The sequence below is a fragment of the Heterobasidion irregulare genome (assembly GCF_000320585.1).
Source record: "Heterobasidion irregulare TC 32-1 unplaced genomic scaffold scaffold_02, whole genome shotgun sequence".
Lineage (NCBI taxonomy): Eukaryota > Fungi > Basidiomycota > Agaricomycetes > Russulales > Bondarzewiaceae > Heterobasidion > Heterobasidion irregulare.
This window is the reverse complement of record NW_009258198.1, coordinates 3,016,765-3,041,460: the sequence shown is the minus strand read 5'-3', so window position 1 is coordinate 3,041,460 and position 24,696 is coordinate 3,016,765. Positions and strand designations below refer to the sequence as shown.

General features: G+C 56.0%; 10 protein-coding genes across 10 annotated transcripts; 4 read left to right on the top strand and 6 right to left on the bottom strand.

Annotated features, from left to right (window-relative positions):
• Window positions 1–1,963: 1,963 nt before the first annotated feature.
• HETIRDRAFT_449101 (uncharacterized protein) lies at window positions 1,964–4,919 on the bottom strand (the record flags this gene model as incomplete). Its single annotated transcript, XM_009544686.1, has 8 exons — window positions 1,964–2,026; window positions 2,087–2,124; window positions 2,179–2,276; window positions 2,332–3,392; window positions 3,437–3,720; window positions 3,804–4,083; window positions 4,141–4,235; window positions 4,550–4,919. 8 exons carry the CDS (start codon window positions 4,917–4,919, stop codon window positions 1,964–1,966), a joined length of 2,289 nt encoding a protein of 762 aa, XP_009542981.1.
• Window positions 4,920–5,218: 299 nt separating this feature from the next.
• On the top strand, window positions 5,219–5,887 carry HETIRDRAFT_457688 (uncharacterized protein; the record flags this gene model as incomplete). Its single annotated transcript, XM_009544685.1, has 2 exons — window positions 5,219–5,595; window positions 5,672–5,887. Coding segments are annotated over 2 exons (591 nt in total), but the record flags the coding sequence as incomplete, so codon positions are not given.
• Window positions 5,888–5,983: 96 nt separating this feature from the next.
• HETIRDRAFT_471598 (uncharacterized protein) lies at window positions 5,984–9,167 on the top strand (the record flags this gene model as incomplete). The annotated part of the gene is made up of 13 exons (XM_009544684.1): window positions 5,984–6,132; window positions 6,187–6,318; window positions 6,374–6,774; window positions 6,839–6,944; window positions 7,000–7,018; window positions 7,076–7,154; window positions 7,210–7,423; window positions 7,476–7,649; window positions 7,713–7,791; window positions 7,850–8,009; window positions 8,070–8,335; window positions 8,417–8,909; window positions 8,983–9,167. The coding sequence occupies 13 exons, from the start codon at window positions 5,984–5,986 to the stop codon at window positions 9,165–9,167; spliced, it is 2,457 nt and encodes an 818-aa protein (XP_009542979.1).
• A 268-nt stretch (window positions 9,168–9,435) lies between these two features.
• Window positions 9,436–10,026, bottom strand: HETIRDRAFT_449098 (uncharacterized protein; the record flags this gene model as incomplete). The annotated part of the gene is made up of 3 exons (XM_009544683.1): window positions 9,436–9,488; window positions 9,586–9,915; window positions 9,972–10,026. The coding sequence occupies 3 exons, from the start codon at window positions 10,024–10,026 to the stop codon at window positions 9,436–9,438; spliced, it is 438 nt and encodes a 145-aa protein (XP_009542978.1).
• A 2,000-nt stretch (window positions 10,027–12,026) lies between these two features.
• Window positions 12,027–14,397, top strand: HETIRDRAFT_415183 (uncharacterized protein; the record flags this gene model as incomplete). Its single annotated transcript, XM_009544682.1, has 9 exons — window positions 12,027–12,168; window positions 12,235–12,476; window positions 12,528–12,915; window positions 12,966–13,201; window positions 13,251–13,703; window positions 13,762–13,824; window positions 13,875–13,940; window positions 13,999–14,076; window positions 14,134–14,397. 9 exons carry the CDS (start codon window positions 12,027–12,029, stop codon window positions 14,395–14,397), a joined length of 1,932 nt encoding a protein of 643 aa, XP_009542977.1.
• Window positions 14,398–15,438: 1,041 nt separating this feature from the next.
• HETIRDRAFT_407912 (uncharacterized protein) lies at window positions 15,439–16,204 on the bottom strand. The gene has a single exon (XM_009544681.1). It carries the CDS (start codon window positions 16,157–16,159, stop codon window positions 15,698–15,700), a length of 462 nt encoding a protein of 153 aa, XP_009542976.1. The 5' UTR covers window positions 16,160–16,204; the 3' UTR covers window positions 15,439–15,697.
• Window positions 16,205–16,486: 282 nt separating this feature from the next.
• Window positions 16,487–18,142, bottom strand: HETIRDRAFT_60065 (uncharacterized protein; the record flags this gene model as incomplete). Its single annotated transcript, XM_009543529.1, has 3 exons — window positions 17,874–18,142; window positions 16,793–17,811; window positions 16,487–16,723 (listed from the first exon to the last, which is right to left on the bottom strand). Coding segments are annotated over exons 1-3 (1,470 nt in total), but the record flags the coding sequence as incomplete, so codon positions are not given.
• Window positions 18,143–18,515: 373 nt separating this feature from the next.
• Window positions 18,516–20,992, top strand: HETIRDRAFT_154180 (uncharacterized protein; the record flags this gene model as incomplete). The annotated part of the gene is made up of 10 exons (XM_009544680.1): window positions 18,516–18,540; window positions 18,590–18,825; window positions 18,884–18,954; window positions 19,013–19,175; window positions 19,227–19,351; window positions 19,409–19,891; window positions 19,943–20,066; window positions 20,126–20,410; window positions 20,464–20,545; window positions 20,610–20,992. 10 exons carry the CDS (start codon window positions 18,516–18,518, stop codon window positions 20,684–20,686), a joined length of 1,671 nt encoding a protein of 556 aa, XP_009542975.1. The 3' UTR covers window positions 20,687–20,992.
• HETIRDRAFT_380530 (uncharacterized protein) lies at window positions 20,624–21,942 on the bottom strand. Its single transcript, XM_009544679.1, has one exon. The coding sequence runs from the start codon at window positions 21,934–21,936 to the stop codon at window positions 20,758–20,760; it is 1,179 nt and encodes a 392-aa protein (XP_009542974.1). The 5' UTR covers window positions 21,937–21,942; the 3' UTR covers window positions 20,624–20,757.
• Window positions 21,943–22,507: 565 nt separating this feature from the next.
• HETIRDRAFT_43413 (UDP-galactose transporter) lies at window positions 22,508–24,109 on the bottom strand (the record flags this gene model as incomplete). The annotated part of the gene is made up of 2 exons (XM_009543485.1): window positions 22,508–23,822; window positions 23,892–24,109. The coding sequence occupies 2 exons, from the start codon at window positions 24,107–24,109 to the stop codon at window positions 22,508–22,510; spliced, it is 1,533 nt and encodes a 510-aa protein (XP_009541780.1).
• Window positions 24,110–24,696: the final 587 nt, after the last annotated feature.

Sequence of the window (24,696 nt, the reverse complement as noted above, 5' to 3'; positions counted from 1 at the left end):
CACCGCTTGACGCGTCTCTGCAGCTTCTTCGCTCAGAGAAGGAGTCCCTTGTATTCCTCTTGCATGCCCATGCTCCTAATAAGTTCCTGAGGATGCGCCATCGACATCTGTCTGGTCCTCTTCCAGACGTCGGAAACAAATTATATCGCTTGCGGTTGCTGTAAGTGATTATAGCTATCGCTGTTCTCGCAGTTCGGGGGCATTGCAGCCGCCGGCACTGCTGCAACTGAGCAGGGACTATTAGGGATTTATCACCTCCACGTATGCCTTGACATCTGCATCAACATCTTGTTCGTGAACCTTCGGATGATGGCGGCTACGTCACCTCGTTGGGGATAGCAACGTTGGCAGAGCGTGACCGTCGCGCCTCTCCGCATCTTGATCATTTCGGAACCCGAACACGGTCTTCCTCACGCGGCGGGGAATTATGTGTCCAGTACGGCGAGAACGCGACTCTTGCGAATCCAGCGCAAGGGAGACGGTAGCTACTCAACTCTATCTTCCATGTCTCGTGGCTTGGGTCGTCTGCTGATCCTTCGCACAGGTCGCCTGTACGAAGCCTGTTGGTCAAGCGTGGAGCTACCCGATACCCTGTCAAGGGGTCCGCATCACGGGATGGCGACCGTCGGGTTCTGCCAACGACCATCGTCTACCAAGACCTGACTTAGCCACATAACAAAAAACAAGCACACGAGACGCCCCTTATGGAATTCGTGGGCCAGGTTCACCTTCAGAAAGGCAACTCTGTACGCTTCTCCAGTCTGAAGCCTCTTGGCACTAGCGTTTGCAACAGTAACCTTGTGTCATTATCACTGCCAAATAACTTCCCCATCGGTGATTTTTCACTCACTGCTCAGCTCACCTGAAGAGCTGCAACGTCGAGAAGCGTCGTTTTCAAACTCTGGTTGGTTTTGGACGACGTCAGCGTGCCTATGTCTCATTTATGTCTTCCATTATGGACGAAACCGCGCTGCGCTTTCAATATCCACTGTGCAGGTGGCTCGATCGCGTGGACACGCTTGTCCTGCATCAATAGGTAATGTTGCACCCTGCCTCTGCTCTCGCCTCCGAATGACTCCCCTTTTCTGGCATTCCAGAATACGATTTTGTCCCACCACGACAAATCACCTCGGACTTCTTATTCACAGCTGATGGTCTCTACATTCCGCAACCCCGGCGATCTGACGTACGCACGGCAATGTATCATCGTTTTGGTTCAACTCGTGTATATATGCGGTCTTTCCAAATCCTCTGTGCGCAGTGTCGCATACCCTCAGGCACATCCGGTCGGGCGAAGACGAAGCACTCGAGCCGAGTTTGCACGGGAAGCCTCTCTCAGCGCTTGCCCGTCTTCGCTGTCAATCAACTAATTGTGACCCTGACCCGTCTTAACATAGTGCCGTCAGCCCGCGTACAATGTTACAAATGGATCCACCAGTGTGACGGTGGTTCGTCGAGTTCCTTATGCCGAAGAAGGGAGGACCGACCTTGATGTCTATCCATCGAAATAGCCAGGGGCACGGGCCTCGCCTGCTGTTTGTTTTTACTCGCTCTGCACCCCCACGCCCATGTAGAAAGCCCAGAGGCATGGTATTTGCCTCAAGCGCAAGCACCCTGTTCCTTTCTCCTATAATTACCAGCCCATTCCTAAACCACTCGTGAATCCGGACACTCGGAGGTAAACAGGCCCTATTTTGAGCCACAGCCTTCGACGAAGCCGTACGTAGTGGGAACCGAACACAGTAATCAGACGCCGCGACATGCCGCAGTATCTGCAGTCGACGCGCACGCTGCACGCGTCCGAAAGTACTCGAACGCGACCCAAACGTCGCGACGTCGCTCCAGACTGACACTGAGAGAACACGTCGAACTCTGTCCGGGGGCACAACCGTCTCACGCAGATGACCTGTGTATCTACCAGGGGCGCCTGGAAAACTCGCTAGCTCCGCGGCCGACGTCGTGATCAGGGTTCCAGCGCGCGGGCCGCCACAAAGTTATCGACCGTGCACCGCTGCAGGGAAGCGGTCTGGAAATTGCAAATCGTGGCCAGGGCGCGAACGCCCGTGCAATACATGCATACACATACATGGGCGGAGTCGCCGTCTATACGCTGAGCCCAGAATGCTGCAGGACCGATGAGGCAACGTCATGAGAACGCGAGCCTGCACGGCGACAAACACATGTTATCCTGGGAACGGACGCTGTGGGTCGTGGCGTCGTTGACCATTGGCCATATAAGCTCGAGGGCGCACTCGACTCGCGAGACGACCGTGCAGCTAGGCCAGGCAAGGAGTAGCAACGGAGTAGAGTACGTATATATAGTTACGAAACGCTCTGCCCAAAGCGGCCGGGTGTAACGATGGGCTCGTCTTCGTCGAGTTCCACAACGCCTCGAAGGCTATAACGCACAGCACAAGTGTGTGACCGTGCTGACTCGGTATACGTACACCCCCCGGCATGCCAATCGAGTCAATGACGATCCGAATGCCCCGGATAGTCCCACCCATTCCATTCCTGCGCTGGGGGAAGGTATGCGCGTGGGCTTGGCGTTCGGCGCCCGGTGCAGGACCTGAAGGACGCAATAGCCCACCTGCGCGGCGGCCCAAATGACATTTCAGACGCAGAGTCAGAGCGGCGAGGGGCGTCGCGTGAGGCCTCTTTGCCACGACGCGGCGGCCTGCCTTGCGCCCAGCGCCCAGCCAATCGCGCCGGCATTCAAAGCCTCGGAAGGGCACTTCTGGCCAATGAGGGCGCCCTGGGGGAGCGACCAATGGCGCGCGGCGCGTAGTAAGAGCTGTGACCGAAGAGGTCTGTCCGTCCATCCAGGACCCAGGTGCGATGCATCGACGTCTGCGCCGTCGCGTGCATAAGAGCCCGGCGACGAGCGCGGGCGCGGGCCGCAGGCCCGACAGAAGCCAGATGGATGCCTGTGGGGTGCGTCTGCGTGTGGAGAAGGGGGGCTTGCCGCGGTCGCCAGGCGCGGATGGGAACCAGGCGTTGCGCCGCATTCGGCTAGATAGCGCAAGATTGCGAGATATGCGGATTCCTGGCGAGCCAGGGGGCGAGCGGGGTGCGTGGCGCGAAGGAAGGGTGGGGCGAGCGGGCGAGCGTATCGGATCGGAATGCGACACGCGCATGAGGCATTTATTGGACGATCGCGCGCGCCCCGCGCGAGGATCGCATCGGTTGCGGATGTGGGGTTGGCCGACGAGGGCCTTGGGGATACCACCGTAAAGCTTGTTACCGCCACGCACTTCTCCAGCGGCGAGAGGGACGCGCAAGCGCGCGCGCGCGATGCCGGGTGAGCGATGATCAGCCAGGTCGGAGCCGAGGGGGGTGGGCGCGCGGTGGGCGTGTTTGCGCAGGGGAAGACAAACAGACTCGGTCAATCTCTGGGGAGAAGCCAATGGGACGCCGTCGAAGGCGCGTCGAGCACATGGAGCTGGGGCTGTCCGATGGGAAGCTGGCAGCTTATTCCGGGGAACAAGCACGCGGAGGTTTGCGTGCTCGAGACACGCTGCGATGGGCTTCCGCTGCGTTGGGTCGGGGGACGTCTCAGCGTGATGTGAACGCCCGAGGGTCGACTCGGACGTGCCTCGTCGCGCGGGCGGCGGCGAGCCTCGTCTGCGAAGCAGGCAGACTCGCTCGGGGGTGCGTAGGACGAGCTGAACGGCGAGGAGGGGGTGGGATCAGACGGGCAGCGAGAGGAGCACGCACCGTCTGAGGGTCGGAACGGCAGCATGGGATAGGGCAACTCTAAAATCTCTCACAGTCCCGTGGACGTGGATAGGCTGCTTGCAGACACTGCGACTGCTCAAATGACCGTGTCCTTTCGAAGGTCTGCTGCTCGTCCAATCGAAGGAGGGGGGTGGACTGGACCCGACAGAGCGGGGCAAACCGCGCAAGAAGTTTCCTAGTCCGCCACCGTGGGAGCGCAGGGTTGGCAGTAAGCGTTGGGTGCCTCTCGCTGCTTCCCGCCACCGTCGGTGCGGATCTCTGGCCAATCTGGCCGTGGCGGAGTTGCGATAAGTACGTAGTGAGGAAGCCGCAACGAGCACCACGAGTGCTGTATTGGAAGAAGGGCTTGGAGGAGAGTCAGTTGACCGGCGCTGGTTTTCTGGAGAGGCAGGCGAGGTCCACCGACGTCGACGGCGTCGCGATACCAAGACCGCGGTAGGGAAACACCTTATTTTCGAGGCGGATCGACGAGTGGCGATGGCTGGTATTGGAAGTGGCTGAGCCGGGTTCGGAAAGATGTGGTGGTGGTGGTGGTGGTGGTTACAAGAATACAGACGTGCCATCGCGCCTTTTCCGTGTCGGCTGGATTGCCGTCTGAGGACATGGCAGGCTCAGATCTGAGCCTGCGCCATTTCTAAATCCTCAAACATGACCCATGCGGGTGCCCATTGCACGCTTTTACACGATCTTGGCAAGCAAGTTGATTGGCTGTACGGTAAACATTTCTGAGAGAAACCACCCCACTTATCTTGAGCTGCGTATGGGACGATCACGATGGGGATTGAGACAGTACGTAGGAGACAGCAGTCACGAGGCAAAGGCGACGGGATGGTCGGAGGAGCGGTATCCAGGTTGGACAGCCACGACGCAGCGCAAGATAGCATGGGCGGATTACCGGATTCGTGCAGCGATCGGACCAGGTACGGAGGCAGAGGGCCCGAGTCGAGGTCAGGGATGTTCTCATGGATCAGGACGGGGGCACGTATTTTTGACGGGAGGGAAAGATTCACATAGAAAGCCGAGAAGTCCGAACGACGGCAAGGTGGAGGGTCGCTATCGGGGGTGCGATACCTGATAGACGTTGTGGTTGGCCAGGAGTCGTGTCTGCTGAGATGCCTATCTGAACGAGGGACGCGTGGGCGAGGAGGCTTCTGGGGACGCGGTGGAGGGGGTGCCGGCATGGAGATGGACGAGCGTAGGAGGGGAGGACCTATGGGGATAGATGATGTGAGAGCGGACGAAAGGGGAGAGGCGGATCGGACATGGCAGGCGCAGGCAGCTGCGGGGCGGGCGACGGCGGTGACGGCGGCAACGGCGGCGACGGAAGGGCTGCTGCGGGGACGGCCGTGAGGGGGGTCCCAGGGGGCCGGGGCAGTGACGAGAGGCTGACGAAGCTTGTCGTGCGCGGGGGCCACGATGGAGGTGGCGCAGGACTGGACTGGAGCCGTAAAACCTCCCAGGAAACGAGTTTTTCGAGCAGATATTGGCCGCCGTTTTCTCACCGCATCTGATCCACAGAACCCGGGCGGACGAACGGAGCGCGCTTCTGAGGCCGTCTGACAATCTCACTTCCCGTCCTGCCCTCCAAAAGCGCACGAACCCACCCCTGACGAGTCCCTTCTCTCGTCCCCTGCAGCCCGCCTCATCTATCGCCTGCTTCCTTCGCGCGTCCGGAACTGGTCCTTTTGTTCCCAACCTCTCGCCTTTCCCATCCCGCGTCCCTCGCGCAGCCCTGCTTCAATTAGATCCACACACAGAACTCTCCCCCGCACGTGCTCAGACGCGTTCCTTCTCTGGCGCACTCCTCCATCCCATCCTGCTATATAACCCCGCCTCGCAGCCCGCACCCGCCCCCTGGTAAGCCCCCTCCTCCGCTGCCCCGTCGCACTCAATAATGACCATCATGCCCTCCTCTTCCCTCATCTTTTCGCAGTACTACATGGCCCCTGAACCCCCCATGCCTCCCAACCCCTACGCTCAGCCCATCCACCTCCACCACCAAGACCACCAGCAGCACCAGCAGCACCAGCACCAGCAGCACCAACACCAGCACATGTCCCACTCCATGCAGCCCCCGCCCTCCCCCTCAATTCCCATCGACCCCGCCCTCGCCCTCTACCCCCCGTCGTTCTACCCCCAGTACCACACCCAGCACCAGATGCCCCAGCAACTCTCCCTCGCCGCCAGCCTCTCCTCCCCCTCTTCCCAAGCATCCGACGCCATCAGCACCCCGCCAACCGAGCAAATGTCCTACCCAGGGCCAAGCAAGCGCCCGTCATCGTCCAACACCAACGATGCCGACAGCAGGAAACGGCCCCGCAAGGACGAAGACAACGAGCCCGGTCCTTCCACAGACAGGGGGGAGCCCAAGGCCAAGCCCACGCGCGGCGCGAGGTATGATTATCCTTCGGCGGCTTGTTTTGCGGGCAGGCGCTGACCCTCTCCCAGAGCATGCACCGTCTGCCGCCGTCTCAAGATGAAGTGCGTAGGCGCGGAGCAAGGCCCCCCTTGCAAGCGCTGTCTCTCGGGCAACCACGAGTGCATATTCGAAGAGTCCAATCGCGGAAAACGCTCGTCGAAGTGAGTCCCCTTCCCTCCTCCGCACCGGCGTACACATGTTCAGTCCGAGCCCTAGAAAACACGAACTCCTCACGCGTTCGCTTCGCAAGATGGAGCGCACCCTCGACACCGTCCTCCGCTCCATAGGCAACCCCAGCATCGCGTCCGGCATGGTCTCCCGGTCTCCCTCCCCGTCGGCCCAGCTTGCCGGTACACAGGCTCTGCTCTCACAAGACGATCCATCGACGTTGCCCTCCCCCGCCTACCAGCCATCTCGCTTTCAACAGCCTGGCTCGCCCAAGCTGCACTCGCTCCCGGACAACAGTCTCAATCCCTTGGGCTTGTTGGCCGAGGCCAGCCTCGCGAATCGTCGCGCGCAGGCCTTGACCAAGACGGGCCGACCCTTGACCTCCCCCACCACTCAATCTGCAGCCTCCAAAGCTATGGGCGTCGCCAGTGACTCTTACTTTAAACCAGGTCCGTCCGAGCGCCTTTCTTCCGTCTTTGTTCCGAGCGTGAACCGCAGATGCCTTCTCTTCAGGCCCGATGACCATCTTGCCGTTACGGCGCTTGTTCATCGAGCGTCAGATCCAGCCGGAGATGCTTAGCTTCGTTTCGACGGATGAGGTAGTCGCCCTGTTTGACATGTACGCACCTCTCGCCTGCCGTGCCATCCCACCGTTGAACATTCTTCGTCGACAGCTATTTCACTCACATGAGCGTAAGCTATCTGTTCGCTTTTTTCTGGGGCCGGTGCACTGATATTTATGACGCCCAGATGCACTGTAACCTGCTGGACCCCGACTTCCACAGTCCTGCGTTGGTGTGCTCGCGATCGCCCTTCTTATTAACCACTAGTAAGTGCCCTCACGCGTCGTGCTTCCTTTCCCCCCCGCTGAATCTTCCGGTCAGTCTGCGCGATCTCCTCCAAGCACTACACCGCCCGCCCCGAGCTCCATGCCAAGCTGACGGACCTGTCGAAGAAGCTGGCCTTCAGCGTGCCGGCGCAAGGGTACAAGTCCGTCGAGATCGTCCAGGCTTATCTCTTGCTCGTTCTCTGGGGGTGCGGTCCTGTCGAGCGGTACGAGCAAGATAAGACGTGGTTCCTCCTAGGCATGGCCATCCGGTAAGTGTTTCGTCTTGAGTCGGGAGCACTCGGGTACTGACCCGCCGCGCAGGATGGCGACGGACTTGAACCTGCACCGGAAGACCGCGACGATGAGCCCGGAAACCGAGGAGGGCAAAGCACGCGATAGGGAGGTGCACAATCGCGAGCGCACCTGGCTGCTCTGCTTCTCCCTCGATCGAAGCGTGGGGGCCCAGATGGGGAAGCCCTTTTCCATCAAAGAAGAGTGGGTATTGTTTTAAACTCGTTCTGCGCGCGCGTCGCCATCGTCTGACGCGACACGATGTAGCTCCATCATCCGCAACGCCTTGCAGTGGCTGCAGACTCCCCTTGCGTCGAGGCACGACTTTGCGTTGGCAGCTTATGTGGTAGGTCATCTAGTCGTCGGATACACCCGGGGGGCGACTGGGCTGATGTCATGCGTAGGAACTGCAACGCATCATGTCTCGAAGCCTCGAGTCGCTCTATTCGGGGTCAGAAACCCCTTCGGGGCTGCTGATGGACTGCGATTATCTGCTCGTTATCAAGACGATGGACCGGCAAATCGAAACCTGGTTCTCGCAAGTTTCGGAAGGGAACCTCGACGGTGAGCTTCCTTGCGCCCCTCGTTCCACTGCGTCGGAAAGCTCAGATACAATCACCCCAGGGTTCAATGACGCGTCTGCACAATACTCGCGACTCATGTCTATCTTCTACGCGAATTACGCTATGCTCGTCATCAACTCCTTCGGGCTGCAGGACGCCCTGGAGCGCACGCCGGTCAACATCTCGCACTTCTTCGCGCGCGTCCACACGTCCGCGAAGACCTGCGCGCTTCTCATGCGGGACGAGCTGGGGCCCCAGGGCTTCCTTAAATACTCGCCAGACTCGCACTTCGTGTTCGGCTCGTACGCCGTGCTGAGCTTACTCAAGGTGAGTGCGCGCGATATGGGACATATGACCGCATCGATGTCGCGTTCGCGGGCTCACGTGCCCCCTTCCCTGCGTTCTCAGCTTATCCGGCCAGAGTTCCCCGCGTCACACGACACGGAGCAGGAGACGCTCGGGCTGGTGAAGGACGTCGCGGACACGTTCGACAGCGTCTCCGTCGGGTCGTTGCACACGCCGTCGCTCTACAGCGTCTTTTTGCGCGCGCTGCTCTCCGCCAAGGCCGAGCCGCCCGCGGCCGCCGAGCACGGTGGCAACGTCGCCGACGTGCACCTCCAGGGCGGCGGCGGGCAGGGCGCGTCTGGGTTCGGCGGCGGCGGCGCCGGGGGCGACGGGAGCCTTACCAACGGGATCAACACGCCGCACGTCGTGCAGCACGAGCCGTCGTTCATGCTGTCCGAGTTCCAGTTCGCGAGCGAGATGGGCCCCGTGGCGGACCTGTCGACGTTCCCGCCGACGATGGCCGCGAGCCGCCCCGGCGAGGATAATATGGGGATGCTCTCGATCGACAATATCCTGAGCGGCGGATTCTGGGACAACGTCCTCGTGCCCGGTGAGTGTCGCGCTCGCTGCGCGGTTCCCGTGCCTGTGCTTGTGCTTGTGCTTATGGTGATTTTGGTTATGGCGGGCAGGGTATTCGAACCCCATGGAGGGCCTCAGCGGGGGCTTCGTGTACGGCGCGGGCGGCAGCGGGTTCATCACGCCGCATTTTGGCGGGACGCCTGCGGTGTCGGGGCAGAATAGCCCGATGCGCGGGGGGCAGGCGGTGGACGACGGCGCGCATCGTAGCCTGAGCGCGTCCTTTCACTCGCCGTGAGGTGAGTCGGTGGGCCTCGTACCAGCAGAAGCGTCTTGTTTCCGGGTTGTTCCGTGCTCTATCTACGGTCTCTCACTTGTTCATGTCTCTTGTCTCTGTCACTGTTTCTATTTTTTGTCTCTGTCTCTGTTTTACCCGTCGTTTTAACTGTCTTATGTGTACGATTATTGTCACGAAAGCCTTCGGAGGGGGATCGTGTACTCGGCTCTCGCGCTCTTTTTTCGTTCGTTCGTTCGTTCGCTTGCTGGCTCGTCTAGATCTTGCTTGTTTAAAATACCGGAATCGCGACGTACCTGGCTTGGATGGGTGCTCCGCGTCTTTCTGCAGTAGGTACAGGAGAAACAAACACACGTGGTTCCATTTTTGAATAATGTAATACAGATCCTCCCTCCCTCAGGTCTCAGGCCTCTCAGCGAACGAGGCGTGGCCGTGTTATATGTATCGGATGGGGTGGGAACGTTGGCCTCTGGGGGCAGAGCCGGTGCTCTCCACAGCGCTGTGCGGGTGTGGGGGCGCAGCGGGTATTTATACGGCGTGCGCACACGACGGTTGCCATATCCTGGGCGTGCCGCGGTTCCTGCGACGCGGTGCCGCGCGGTGTTTATTCTTGTGGGGGTGGGGGCGCCGTGGGCGAGCGAGCGCGGCGGAGGGCGGACAGCAGCAGGAGGCATCAGGGCGTCCGACGGCATCCGCGCGCTCCCGCGAGCGATGGATGGGGCCGCGCGCGCGGCTGGCGAGGCGGACGGATCTGGGTGGGCATTCGCATTCGGCAGGCGTGGGACAACGGGGTGTGTATATATGTACGGGGCACGCTGCGTATGAGAGCGCGCGCGCGAGGGGGGGGGGGGTGGAGGGGCATATGAATGCCAGGCGCCGTCGGCACCAGTATAGAGTCGTATTCGGTCGACCGGACGTGTGCTTTTTATAGACGGTCGAGAACCCCTGGGTCGGGCGGTCGGTCGGCCATTCGAGGAAGCACGCTGGGGGCACTGCGATCGCGAGGGTCTGCTGTGTCGGTAGCTTGGGGGGGTCGATGGGAATTCAGCGGGGTGGGGTGGGATAGATATGATCCTGCCGTGTGTACGCGTACGCGTAGCAGGGCGCAGGGCGCGGCCGAATGTACTGCGAACCAGCTGGAGGTGAGACCGATCGAAGGCGTCGACGCGCGTCAGGACTCCGACTGTGGAGAACGGCTCTCAAGCGGGCTCAATAGCGCGAGGCGCGTGTTCGGCGGCGGGGGCAATGGAGGGGTGCTGCATCCTGTTCTGTGGGGATCACAAGGCCGACGTCATGCCTGCGAAGGGGGAGGAAGCGGGGCGCCACCATGTCTCCTCGGAGGGGCCACAGCTGCCTGCTCGAGTGCAGCCGGGTGCGAACACTATGTATACCATATATGGTATACAAACAACCTTCGCTGAGAGCGGCTATATGTGGCTGACCAGGCACCGTCTGGAGGATGGCGGGGACCTACCTGGACCTGCTCTGGAAGGCCAGCCAAAAGGCGGGTGGGGGAGGCGCAAAGGCCCAACTTCCCTTGGGTTTTCGTCGCTCGTATAGGGTCTCGACGCTCACTCAGTCTGATGGGAGCTCCTGGGTGGTTCCCGCGAGATTCTTGAGCTCGTTTGGCGATGTGAGTCAGGAGGAAAAAATGAGGTCGGGATCCGAGGCGTTTACCGTTGCTTCACATGATATATTATGAACGAAGCTGGATGAAGCCGCTTGTCGATAGTGGGCGCTACTTGGTAGATCGCAGATTGAAGCGCATGACTCTCCAGGCACAATGTGCTCTCGATATAATATATAACAAAACAACCGTATTTCTGAACAATTTCTCCGTCCTGCCGTTCGTTGTCCGTCGCCCTCCTTGAAGCATCACATTCCTTTCACCTCAATGCTGTGGTCTCTCGTCGCCTGTGCCGTGATCGTTCCGCGTACGTGCGTTTTGGTCCTGGCTCTGTTACGAGACGGTCTGACATTGTTTCCCTCGTTCTTCAGTTGCGGCAGGACAGTCGCTGTATATACCCGGATTTGACTCACAGCCCGTCAGCGTCAGCAACCTCGGTGTGGACAGCCAGGGCCGCACTTCATGGAAGGTCGTCCCGATATACACAGACGCGGATGACTCTCTCGCTCTCACCGGTACGTCCCAGATCCGCTCCAGCCCTGGGACTGCACCGACCCTGTATCCCGACCAGCCACGCTCGCCGAAGGGCCCAATGACGCAGAGATCAACGCGGCCCTCGGTGCACTCTCCCTCGCCGAAAGCTGCACGCTGCAAAACGGCATCGCGGTCTGCGTCGCGACGGAGATCGAACCCGCGGTCACGAACGTCGTGACGGCCACGGAGACGATCTTCCCAATATCGGTCATGGTTGCCTCCGGCACCGCGACCAGCGCCGCTCAGCCCGCGTCGGGGGCCTCTGGCGCGTCCAACTCGATCCCGAGCAACACCGCGGCCGCGTCCAGCTCCGCCAGCGCGTCCGGATCCGCGGTGAACCCCTCCGCGTCGGCTGCAAACTCTGGTGGGAGGAATCTAGCTCAGAGTTGGACCTCGGCGTCGGTCATGACGGGATTAGTTTTGTGCATGGTCGCGCTGTGACAGTACTTAGATAGACATATATACCCTTGCGCTTATTCTAGACTCACTTCGTTATTTCTCGAACTCATCGATCGCGTCATGAAAGTAAGGCAAGTAATCTCCAGTGCCGTAGGCAGCAGACGAATGTGGTGGAGTGATGATGGCGGTGGCGAGGCGCGTGAGTTCGAGTTATTTGAATTTGTAACCGACGCGCTCGAACGCGAGCACTGCCGTCCGACCGCCATTCGTTGCACTCCCACTCCTCCCCGTCTCTCGTAGCGATGAATCTTGGATCAGATTCTCTTTCAACTATGCTGGTGCCATCGCGAGCTGCCGCGAGCAAAGCGAGAACAGCCATCGGACGCCAGCTTACCAGCTCGCCAGAGCCCGAGGTTCCTAGGAAGCGTCAAAACACCAAACGCAGTATGTCTGTGCTGCTCCTCCCTTGCTCCTCACACTCACGAACTCGCGATCCCTAACTCTCTTCAGAACTAGCGCGGTCGAATTCTACGAAATCTATCACTGCTCCGTCCCGGGCCACACAGCCCCCTCCTCCATCTCAGACGCCACTTCTCCACAAAGCCGCGTCCGAACAGGACGTTACCTCCGAAGATGAAGACCTTCCAAAGATGACTGGCCCGTTTGTGTGGGTGAGGGTTAGTCGGTCAGGCGAAATTGCTCCTGTTGGGTCCGAGGTAGGGTCTTCAGAGAGCTTTTGGTGGCCAGGGAGCGTAAGTCGTCCTCCATACCTTCCAGTGGTATTTCATTGATGGCATTTGAAGATTATGAGCGGATCTTTGACTCAAGGTCCAGTCCATGTGCAGCTATTTGGACGTATATCGCCAGGAACTAGGACAGACGTCCAACTTCCGGCGCCTGAAGATTCGCTCATTCGCGACATGAAGACAGAAATGGGCTTCCTACCCTTCAATATGTCAAACTTCATATGCCAAGATACAAATATCGGCATTCAGGAGTCCTTGCCCCCAAAACTTAAGGCAGAGTTAGAAAGGCGCTTCCGAACGGCAGTGGACCGAATGATAGCTGCTGAAGCCAGACAGAACGACGGACTACCGTCTTCTCTCTCGTCGTATGCTGGCGCACTATCTCGAACGTCGAGCACCTTGATACCTGCCAAATCCGAAAACGGCCAACCGTCGCTAGAAGACGGTAAATCTTTTCTGATGTTGCGAGTTATATCGTTCACTCACCAAATACAGATCTCTGGATATCCCCTTCTTGCGATCCTTTTCTCGATATTCCTGGCGAACTTGTTCTTTCCAAGGACAAGAAGAGAAGCACAGAGTACTGGCCGGCTAAAATCGAGGAATATATTGCTCCTCCCAGTCGCGTAATCAAGCCATTATACAGGCTGCGCTTCCTAGACGAAACTTTACTTGACCTTCCAAGGAGCATGTTCTACACTACAGACGAGGAGGGATTCTTCTCTTGTAAGGTCAGTCAATCTTGTTTGAAATTTAATATCCGCTGACCACAAGGTGTAGTTAGGGAAAATCGGAAGCGCTGTTCCAATAAATGCGGATAATATCGATGTCGACATTGATGAATTCGACCTGACTCGGGGACCAAGTCCAGTCCCAGAAATGCCTCCACGCCCTAATTTTTTTGATCTTTCCATCCGTGAACAGTTTGCCTATGTTCAACCGGTCATCAAGGCCATCCTTGATGATCGGTATCCTCCTGCCAAAGATCGCCATGATTCGTTCATAAAAGGCGGCGTATTACGCAGGACGGTACGCAAAGAGGCTCCCGGAAAGGGAAACTTGACCACCAAGGAGGTCACTGAGCTTGGCCTTGTGCTCAATCGATGGGCCCTGCGAGACGAGCGGTATGCAAAGTCGGCGCGAACGGAGTCTGCGACTCTTCCGGTCACAGCCTCTTCTACGGCACCTGTCCATGCGGTAGAGCCTGTCAGTCGTGGAGAAGTTCCAACCTATGTAAGGCTAGAAATGAACGCTTCCATGTGTTTCCGTCTGACACTCAATATCCATGCAGTCAACTGATGTCTCGAACCGGCCCTCCTCCCCTTCGCAGTCTGTCCTTTCGGACCTGACCGATGTGAGCATCGTTTTCTCAGTCCGGGTTTTGGACTGACGTCCAATTCGAAGCTCACGACTTCCCCTTCATCGCGAGCTACACTGCACCTTTCTACCGGGGCGTCCCATCTGAGACTGGTGCGTAGAAAGTCCTTACGTGTTCCCACCTCCCTTGAGCTGTAGCCATGTGCAACAGATCGAAAGTGTCCACGAATCGCCGAGGCAGTGGGGTTGCGAAGCCTACGAAGCGCTCACCATTCCCGACAAAATCGAGGTCAGTGTTCAAAACATTTCTCCTGGGAAATTGAACCGATACCTAGTATCCTTCCAGTATTGCCAGCTCGTACTCCTACACGAGGCTATATTGCAGTTGCTTCTGTGGCGATCAGGCAAGCGCACGTCCTTGGATCTCCTCGGTGATGAGGAGGAGCAAGAATTGCATGACGTCGCCCTCAAACAGTCGGAAGAGATCGATTGGGTCGTCGAGATATACCGATTGCGGGAGGCGGGTCTCAAAGTGAAGCCAGGAAAGACTGCCGTTGTAGTAGGAGGAACCAGATCGAGGCCTAAGATGTCTTCGGGTGTACGTCGTTGATTTGATGTGTTTTTATTGATACCATTTGTAGTCCATTTACTGATGTATCGGAAAGACTGCCCGTCGACCGTTGAACACCGCTACATGTACTATGTTTTACAGCATGGACAATGCAGCTTTGCGTGAAATCGTTATGACTCGAAGAATACTCAATCCGACCTTGGATCTGCCATGGAGAAGCGGCAGCACGGCCGCTCAACGGCATCGGCTTGCCCGACATGAGCAACGCTCTGCTTCATGGCTCTTCCGGAGGGTTCAACGAACGCCAATCACGAATTTTGCAAAGGATTAAACCAGAAGAAGTATGTGTGTCCAATTTTATCAACTAACTCCATCAGTAGTCCTCTCCATATCTATGCTCTTTGGCCGAATGGCCCATGCAAAACTGTTTATTCCTTTATCGGTGCGTTCGTTCCAGACGCTCTCCCAAACAACGGTCATCTGTAATTGACGGTCTCGAAGTTCGATTTGCACCTTGCCCACAGTCGCTGGCAAGAAGTCTGAAAGGGCCAGGCACTCCTGCGACCCTGCGACGTCGAGAAGTCTCCAACGACCATAAGGTGGTCGTCCAGATAGAAGACCACGCATAACGGCATGCTCGAACGACATCGCTACCTTCATGTCAGCCATCGTCAGATGAGGTCTGCTGGAATTGCGATTTGCTTCTCTCGGCTAACGCACTTCTCAGGTGGACCTGCAGCTCGGTTCTGTTTTTGTGTGCTTCGACGTCAATCAACCGTGCTATGAGCGCTCCCGCAACTTCGGTGCGGAAGGACGGGTGTGCCTGCTTTGTGTCTGGGAGCGAGGCATCCATGCTACCTTCGTCGCATCTCACGCAGGCCATCCTTGCTTCGCGACCATGTGCTGCACCCTAACACCCATGCATGATGCATCAAGGCAGATGACGGAAGGACCTCGCTATCAGTCCTCCCTTGACTAATTAGTCAGGATACCTAGTGTTCGTCGTCCTGAGATGCTGCTCAATCATCCCTCAAGAGGTCTGGTTGAACTCGGGTGCTGTGCCTTGCTTGGAAGATCTGTCAGTCAATGCGCATGGGTCAAGGACCCTCGCACTCTTTTAGTAGTGTGGAGAAGTAAGTATCTAAATATACACAAGACAATATCCGTGGCAACCAATCTAAGCATAGAACATATCAATAAATCTTAGGGTATCCGACAAGTTCAGCAGGGAGATACATAAGTGTCGACGGGTCACGGGTCTACAAGTGTGCAGAGGGGAGATGGCGCAAAGACAGGGTGGAAACGTTAATATCGTGCGGATGGGGATCCATCGAACCGTTCATTCGTCATGAAACAAGATGTCAGAGGGAACATGTAGTGCGCTGCTGGTCCGAGATATCGGTTGGCGAGGAACGAGCGTCGACAGGCTGATAGTCGAGGAGTTCCTCGACCGCGAGTAGATCGACAAGGACGAGCCCCCCCCAGCCTCGCCATTGGTCTTCGAAGTGGTGTTGTCGTCATAAGCCCCAATCGTTGGCGATGCCGATGCCGAGGTTGGCTTCGGTGCAAAGTTGTTGACATCATGATATGTGGGGTATGACAGGGACCGTGTGGGAGAGATGCGACTGGGAGATGATTGTACCCCCCGCAAGTACGATTTGCGTGAGTGCGTGTTCGGCTGGGAAGGCCTTGCGCCCCAGAGAGAAGTGATCCTGCGGATTGATCCAAGCCATCGGCGAGAGTAAGGCAGGGACGGGGGAAGCGGTGAAGATGGAGCAGCGAAGTGACCGTTACCGTTCATGTATTCACCTTCTTCAAGTGATATCGTTGTGAGGTCCTTGTCGCGCTTGGAAGACGAGCGCATCCAACGCCTCATACACAACCGAACGTAATGGCGCGTTCTATATGTCACCAGGATTACCGAAAGGAACATAACGAGATAGAAGAGAATGGCGACGAATGAGAAGCCGAGCGAGTGACGACTGAGAGACGGGGGAAGATGAGCTGATATGTGATCCTCAATAGCATCGAAGTCGAGGTTGAAAGGCGGTCTGATTGGGTGGATATGGGAGGGGTCCGAGTCGGAAATGTCATCTAATGGATCAACCAGCGGAGGGGAATCGTGACGAAGAGGTGGGATATCTTTGCTTGCCTCAAGGACTATTTTGCCCAGCGTCCAGCTGATAGCGATGTCGCCTACCGAATCTATGGACTGAAACGTTGGGCGACCCAGGCCCTTCTCTTGAGCATGAGTTTCGAGAGCATCAGGATGTGATGTAACGTTGCCGCCTGGATCCACAATCCTTGGCATTCCGAGGCCCTCATGCAAGACATTGACAATCCAAGCCGCCTTGAAACATTGCATCTGCAGCCTAGAAGCCTCAACCTTATCCCCCCATTTGTCAAGTCCTACAACACGTCCACCCTCCTCAACCTCCCCATCTCCACCGAGACGACCGCGCTGCCGGGCTTGCTCATGCATCTGTAGGATATCGGACCAATTTTTCCCGCAGAAATCGAGCGCTGCTCGCTCATACTGTACGAAGTCGTAAGCGCCCCCTAACCCAAAGATATGCTCCGATGAATACCAATATTCTGAGACTCCGATGAAATGAGAGACGGAGAAATCGATCGGAGGAACATACACGCCATTGAAAAGGCATGGCGTATCTGGACAAGGAGCAGATCTGTTGAGTAGAGGCGATACGCGCTGTAGACACTGTCCAAACGACCCAGTGCCAAGAAAAGTGTGAGGTTTTCGGGTGTGGGACGTCGAAGGACTAGTATGAGCAGGTGATTCGGTGAGTCTGAGGTCCTTGGGCAGACATGGGTCCTCAATGATCTCGCTTGAGTCAGAAGACGAGACGGACAAAGGCGATGGCTGATGCTGCTCGTATTCGTTGATAGCTCGTCCAACGTAACGCTCGCGAGCCATATTTGTGCCGTATCCCAACCAAGTAGTGACAAAGACCTGATGATGGATCTCCTCGCCCCCCATGAGACGCAGCCGTACATCAATCAAGTTTTTCGCCTTCTCCCGTTCCTCTCTACTCGGTTCGAACGCAATCTGTGTTGATGCGCCTCCCATATCCAGGAATCCATAGGTTGTTCGGTCCGCATCGGACGGACCGAATCCATCCATGAGATAGTTGACTGCTATCCATCCGAACAAGCCTTCCTCCTCGCCAGTAATTATTCGTATGGATGACCCACAAGGCCCCGCTGGTGATGGTTCATCGATGCGGAAGTTCGAATGGAATTTCAAAAAATGGCACGTTGATTGAAGAACCGTAGCCTGCTGTTCGGGTGATAATAGACGCATGCCAGCAGTGGCCAGTAGAAACAGTGGTGTCTGGGCGTGAAGCGACGGAGGAATGCGTTCCCGGGCGTGAGCCAACAAGGGAGCAAGATAGGCTGATACGCCTTCAGGGTTGTCGGAGAAAGATGATATGCCTGAGAAAGAAGTACCACAGGGCTCAGTTTCGTATCAGGAGGAGAGGGTGCTTGCTACTTACCAGGTTCGACTTTGGTCACCCAATCCTCCCCGCTTTGTGTTCCTTTCTCAACCTTTGGCAACGAATGGTACACTTTTGCACCGAGCTCGTCTCGAACAGCGCGCGCGTCGCGCCAGCTGTATATCTGCAGACGCGAGCCTGATGAGCCTGCATCTATGACTATGCCAAATCGACGAGAATTAAGCCATGCGTCTGCCGCAGTGGGAGGAGGCATATTAAGGAAGCAACAGCTGCAATCAAGCTTGTAGCGCTTGCTAGGAATTAATGCAACCTTCGAACGGGCTTCCTTGAGCAAGAAGCAAGAAACTAGGAATAACTTTCATGAATGCTTTTGGTATCGTCTTCCCACGCATGATTTCCGTAGCTGATCAGAGTTCGCACGCATCGCAATTTCCGCCCGATCAGAGTCTTTTGCGATCCTTCTCGTTACCTCCCTCATCGCCCATCTCACATCGTAAGCGGAGGTCGTACGCTCCTGATTTCAAGCTGTAGATTTGATTTGATGTATCTCAGGGTTTTTAAGTTTCTGTTTCTTCCCAAGATAGGACCACATCGTTCACAACGAAATACAACGAAATATAGCCATTAATCTAGAGCCAAATCCTCCCCGAACACTTGCTCTTCGGATAGATTTAGGATACGATGGTACAAAAGACACGAACGGAAGGTATATGCGTCATCTTCTGACATCACCTATCCTCTCATCTTGAAAGCAGGTCCTTCGCAGGCGGAACAGCTCTTGCGAGTCACTTCGGGAATTGCGGCAGAGCTCATCAAAGCACACGACATGAATCAGACTGTATCACTCAACGAGCTGCGTGCAAAGATGAGCAAAAAGTTTGGCTTCGGTGGGGTTCCCCGGCTGGTCGATATTATCAGTGCTATTCCAGACGAATACAAGAAAGCACTATTGCCGAAGTTGAAGGCAAGACCGATACGAACCGCTAGCGGGGTACATGTTCACCTAAGATCCTATGCTCCAGATCTAACACCTCGTCATATTGCAACAGATTGCTGTGGTTGCTGTTATGTGTAAGCCTCATCGCTGTCCACATATCGCGATGACAGGTAATATTTGTGTGTGAGCACCAGACATATTTAGGATTGCGAGCTTTTCGCTGATGCTCCAATGCGCATAGGTACTGTCCAGGAGGACCAGACTCGGATTTCGATTACAGCACGCAGAGCTACACGGGTTATGAGCCAACAAGCATGCGAGCTATTCGTGCACGATATGATCCGTACGAACAGACACGAGGTCGTGTTGAACAGCTGAAGAGTCTGGGTCACAGCGTTGATAAAGTGAGGTTTGTCTTTGACCGATATCTACGGCTTCTCATGGCGTTCTATCAGGTGGAGTTCATCATCATGGGTGGGACATTCATGAGCATGCCAGAAGAGTATAGGAACAAATTTGTAGCTCAACTACACAACGCCCTGTCTGGATTTACCGGTACAGATGTTGATGAGGCTGTTCGGTACGTCTCTACTGAATCATCGGTAGTAATACCCTAATACCCTAAAATTCCTATTAGTTACTCCGAACAGAGTAAATCGAAGGCCATTGGTATCACGATCGAAACTCGTCCTGACTACTGTCTGAGGCCACATCTCAGTCAGATGCTCCGCTACGGCTGCACACGGCTCGAGATCGGTGTACAGTCTGTCTATGAAGACGTTGCTCGTGACACAAATCGCGGACACACCGTTCGGGCTGTGTCTGAGTCTTTCCACCTCGCTAAAGACGCCGGCTTCAAAGTAGTGGCACACATGATGCCTGACCTTCCCAATGTGGGCGTCGAGCGCGACCTGGAGCAATTCAAGGAGTACTTTGAGAATCCCATGTTCAGGAGTGACGGCTTGAAAATTTACCCGACATTGGTGATCAGGGGTACAGGGTTGTATGAACTATGGCGGACAGGGAGGTACAAGAATTATACTCCAAATGTGTTAGTAGATGTCGTTGCGAGGATCCTGGCGCTGGTTCCACCATGGACGAGAGTCTACCGAGTACAACGGTACGTTATCCTATGTCCGTATGTACCAAAACTAAACGCCATTTCTGGCAGAGATATTCCGTTGCCTCTGGTAACATCCGGCTGCGAGAACTCTGGAAATTTGCGTGAGCTAGCTCTAAACCGCATGAAAGACTTTGGTGCGGAATGCCGTGACGTCCGCTTCCGCGAAGTCGGGGTATCAACTTCTTTCTTTTCTCACATGCCGTGATCTTGATTATACTATCTTCTTGACAGATCCATGAGATACACCACAAAGTTCGGCCGGAATCGGTAGAGCTCCTTCGAAGAGACTACACGGCGAATGGCGGTTGGGAAACGTTCCTCTCGTACGAAGACCCGGAAAGGGATATCCTCATTGGGCTACTGCGTCTGAGGAAGTGCTCTGCGGAAGGGACTTTTAGGCCAGAGCTCGTACAGAAGGAAGGATCGGATGGAGGGACGAGTATCGTGCGAGAGCTACATGTTTACGGGACGGCTGTACCCGTGCATGGGAGAGACCCAACGAAGTTCCAGCATCAGGTGAGCTGTTCTGTACGTCAAGTTGGGTTTACATTCAAACCTCGTCCCCAAAGGGTTTCGGCACGTTGTTGATGGAGGAAGCGGAGCGGATAGCAAGGGAAGAGCACGGGAGCGTGAAGCTTGCTGTTATCTCAGGTATGTTTGCAGCGCGTTTCTAGGCCCCTGCGATCTGATACATGGCCTATCTTTGTTTCTATAGGGGTCGGGACACGAGATTATTACCGTCGGTTGGGTTATGAACTAGACGGGCCGTACATGAGCAAGCCGCTGTTGTAAAATTACATCGGTCCTGTATCGATACAAAACTTTTGTACGTGGGTATGCAAAATCCTGCACCGTTGCCATCTCTATCCTAGAACTAGTGTGTGGAAATTTGGAAACACCAACTCTTCTTCGACCGTTTTCCTGATGACGTCCTGGATGAACCTCTCTACCCGTGTCACATTTTTTAGGACATGCTTATCGGCCTGCCCCAACTCGCTCTCAATGAAGATGTTCGGTAACAGCCTCTGGCCTATGGGCAACGGTTTGCTACCGCGCTGCTGCGGAGATGCGCCGGTGCCGTTGACGTCCTCGTCTGGCGTCCCACCCGGTAAGCTGCTCATAGAATCCCGTTTTGGCCGCTCACCGGCTGGGCCATATGGGTCTAGCTCATCCAAAATACATAGATGCACGCGACGACTTGGGCCTGCGCCTTCGTACGCCACGGCCAGCTCGCCGGTGAACAGAAGACCTGTGACTGACAGACGGATGGGAAGTGACATAAAAAGGGGGGATGGATAGTTTATGTGGAGTGATGTTGAGAGATTGAGACGAAGGTTGGAATTCCACGTTATGTGAAGGTGGAGTTGCAGGTTAGGATGAGGGGCGGTCTGCGCGGGCTGAGGATCGGCTGCAGATTCGGGCTGCGACGATAGCGAGTCGGCGGGTGGCGAAGATGTGCCGGAAAGAGGAGATGGGGGAGAGACCATCGGAGACGGTCGAGCGGAGGCGTACCGAGATTGAAAGGCAACCGCGAAAGGCGGCGTCACAGATGGTGAAATGTGGAACGGGGAAGCGAGGTATGGATTGCGTTGGCTCAAAGTTGGTACGCTCCTCGCTCCATTCCAAAATCCTCTAGAAGGGTCGAAAGAGGTAGCCGACGTGAACATCTCACTTGATGGTCCGCGGCCATATCGAACGTGGGGCGGGAGGTGATGGTAAGCGGGTGCTTCCTCCGTCATCGCTCGACCCACGGCTTTGCGCGACACCCACTCGAAGCCGTCGTTGTCATCTGCGCCTTCCGTCACCTTGACGGGATCCTTGTCTCCTTCGATGTCATCATCGTCCTCGAGGAAATCGGGGTGAATGTTACGAAGGTCGACAAGCTCGATATCGGGGGCTTGTGAGCCAAAGTCGAATGACGTTACTTCGACAGGACCTATGAAAGATGGCCTCGGTGAGTTTTGAAGCTGTCTGTTGAGAACCTCGACAAGGGAGTTGGCAAGAGACGAGTCAAGTTTGCTCCATTCGAGGTCAATTGACATAGTTTCTCTGATCTACGGTGGAGGAACTCGAATCCAAAGCCACCTCGCATGATGTTTGGCCGCGGCTATTAGCAGGTGATAATCCATGACGCTCACGTGATACCCTCGAGGAACTTCGCGCGTTGTATTCGTTGACGTTGACCTCGCACTCAGAACGACTGCAATCTTCTGTATTGGTGCATGATAGTCTGAGGTTCTACCAAAGCGCTGTATGGTGCAGTTTCATCTAGAGCAAGATATGACGTCAAGGACACCTTATTAGTCTGCATGCGCTACCGATGTCATGCCTCACTTCGACTGCCGTATCAACTGCGCACGCGTTACTCAAGTGTAAATAATGTGAACTATAAAAGATGCCGCGTGGTGGGTAGCAGGAGGACTGAGTCTATGAAGGCGAGCATCCGAGCATGTGAATGGCAATATGTGGTAGTAAGTTTCATATCAAACACTGTTCAGCGTCTAAGTAAATGGGTATCGTTTCGTCCTGCGCTCCGACCTGCGCAGTGCGTCCCGCCCTGCAGACGCGCTTCAGCAGAGGCGACGATCACTCGGTCTATGATCGCTCTTTTCGTCACCGCAGCATGTGCTGAGATCCCGGTCCCTGCGGTGGGGGTGCAGGCGACGGCGTACGCGAGGGATATGGCGAGCCGTAGGGGGCATTCAGATACCGCGGTGTGTCGATTGTGGGTTGGAAGTGAGTATCCGACGCAGGGCTGTACTTCTCCGAACCCAGCGCTGTCGACACGACCCTCGGTGAGGAGGTCTTGTTATCGAAATGGCCGAGTATCGGCGCATTGGGACTAACGGGGGACCCGTGCCACGACAAGCTAGACCGTGAGCTACCAGTTGCGGTGTTGACCACGTTCGTGATGATGGCGGGCTCCTTGCCGGCGGGCTGGTTGTACATCCATGTCGCGACAAGTACGGTTGAGGATCCCACGATGAACGACGGTGTGAGGCGGAAGTTGAAGAGGATGACGGAGGCCAGGAAGGATAGGATGATTGACAACGATGTCGCGAACCCTTTGAGGATATTGTCTGAATATTTGATTACGATAGCCGTCACCAAACCGCCAAAGACCTGGATCGAAACGGTCGCCCACGCCCACCCGCCGAAGTTTTTGAATAAGTCCAGGAAGAACCCGCGCGAATTGGGAGGTGAAGATGTGCAGAGGATGGGGAGGAGCGCGGGGAGGAGCGAGAACAGCGATAGTTGGACATTGCGCACCCAAAGATCCGCTTTAGAGTTTTTGAGCACCATTTCGAAGTACACGCCCGCAAGCCCTGAAGTGAAGCAAGCCGCCGTGACCGCACCAAAGCCCTTCAGCGGGCTCATGATGTGCATGTATAGGGGCGCCGAGTCGTGAGCGCTACCAACTGGGATGTTTGTCGACGCAGGAGCGTGAGCACTGGTGCTTGTCTGAATTTGCACGATCGCTACGCCAATAGCCAGGAAAAATAGGGAGAACCATTTTGTCGAGGTCAACCGCCGGCGCAGCATCACAACGGAAAAGGCAGCGGTAGTGAGAATCTTCATCTGATATGTGACTTGGAATGTCGCAACGGGAAGATTGCTGATGGCAACGAATTGTAGGGAGTTTTGGACGACGTAGAGGATGGCAGGAATAGAGAGTTTCCAACAGTCTGGACTGAAAATTTCGCGGACTACTTGCTGGACGGGTGAGAACAGCGCGCCGGCAAATGGCTTGCGCTGGTCAGCGTTCGCAACGCGCCATACAGCTACGACGAATGATATTGAGCCTTTGAGGATTTCGTTGAGGAGGACGGCAGAAGCAGGGGAATATGCTAAGGAAGGAGGGATTGAGACGCGGGAATAGTGCATAACTATCGAAAGAGCGGCATTCTGGACTGCGAGCGTGACAAGGCTTAGGCACGATTGAGTACTGGTTAGCAACGCCGTGGATCGCTCGGTTTTGAAGTCAAGGATTACTCACGAGACGTATTTGAGAGGCAGTCCAAATATAGTGGGTGCCGACTCGTCCTTTGGAACAGGTATCGCTGGTGGGACGACTGCCAGGCTCGGGGTCGAACCATTAGCGTAGGCGCCCGGTAGAACCGTAGGTTGAAGCAAGGGGGACATCCGTGGAGAGGGAAACTCTGACAGATTCACAGAGGAGGAGTTTCGAACGGAGGGAAAGGGGCGATGGTACATGTCTGGACTAATTGGACTTGTAACTTTGAGAGAGGAGGCGCGTGATTGAGCGGATGTGTACATGCATGCAACGGTTGGGACGTGTTCGAGGAATATGGGAGGGGCCGTGACGGTGGACGGAGAGGAGCGTCGAGGTCGTGAACGAAGTGCGACTTACAACTTCAAGGATGCCAACGGTTCCGGCTATACACTAGTAAGCGTCGTCGCAACAATCGGCGCCGCGCTCGGACGACCGCACCGCCTTTTTCTCCAATCACTTTATTGCTTATTATCATCAAAAAATACTCGTTCACTACAGTTTGAGAACGACACATGATGGTGCTATGATATGTACGGTAGCCGTTGATGCGTGTATAAAAGTTTCAACGTTCAGTGTTCCACATGTGTGATACGCTGACCTAGACGGAGCAACCGCTCCAACGCTCGCCCAATTCCAAAATGACTGCTGATCGATCCTGCCCGCGTCAGCCGCAAATATAGACCAGCCGCAGTTGATCGCCAAACACCTGCAACGGAGGACGGTCAGAATCGCAATTTATGACACAGCATACGAGAAAAGATGAACAGCGGTAACGAAAGCTCAACCT

What these genes read in the sequence shown, in the direction of transcription:
- HETIRDRAFT_380530 (XM_009544679.1), bottom strand. Translation starts at nt 21,936, where the DNA reads ATGTCAATTGACCTCGAATGGAGCAAACTTGACTCGTCTCTTGCCAAC.
- HETIRDRAFT_407912 (XM_009544681.1), bottom strand. Translation starts at nt 16,159, where the DNA reads ATGAACGGTAACGGTCACTTCGCTGCTCCATCTTCACCGCTTCCCCCG.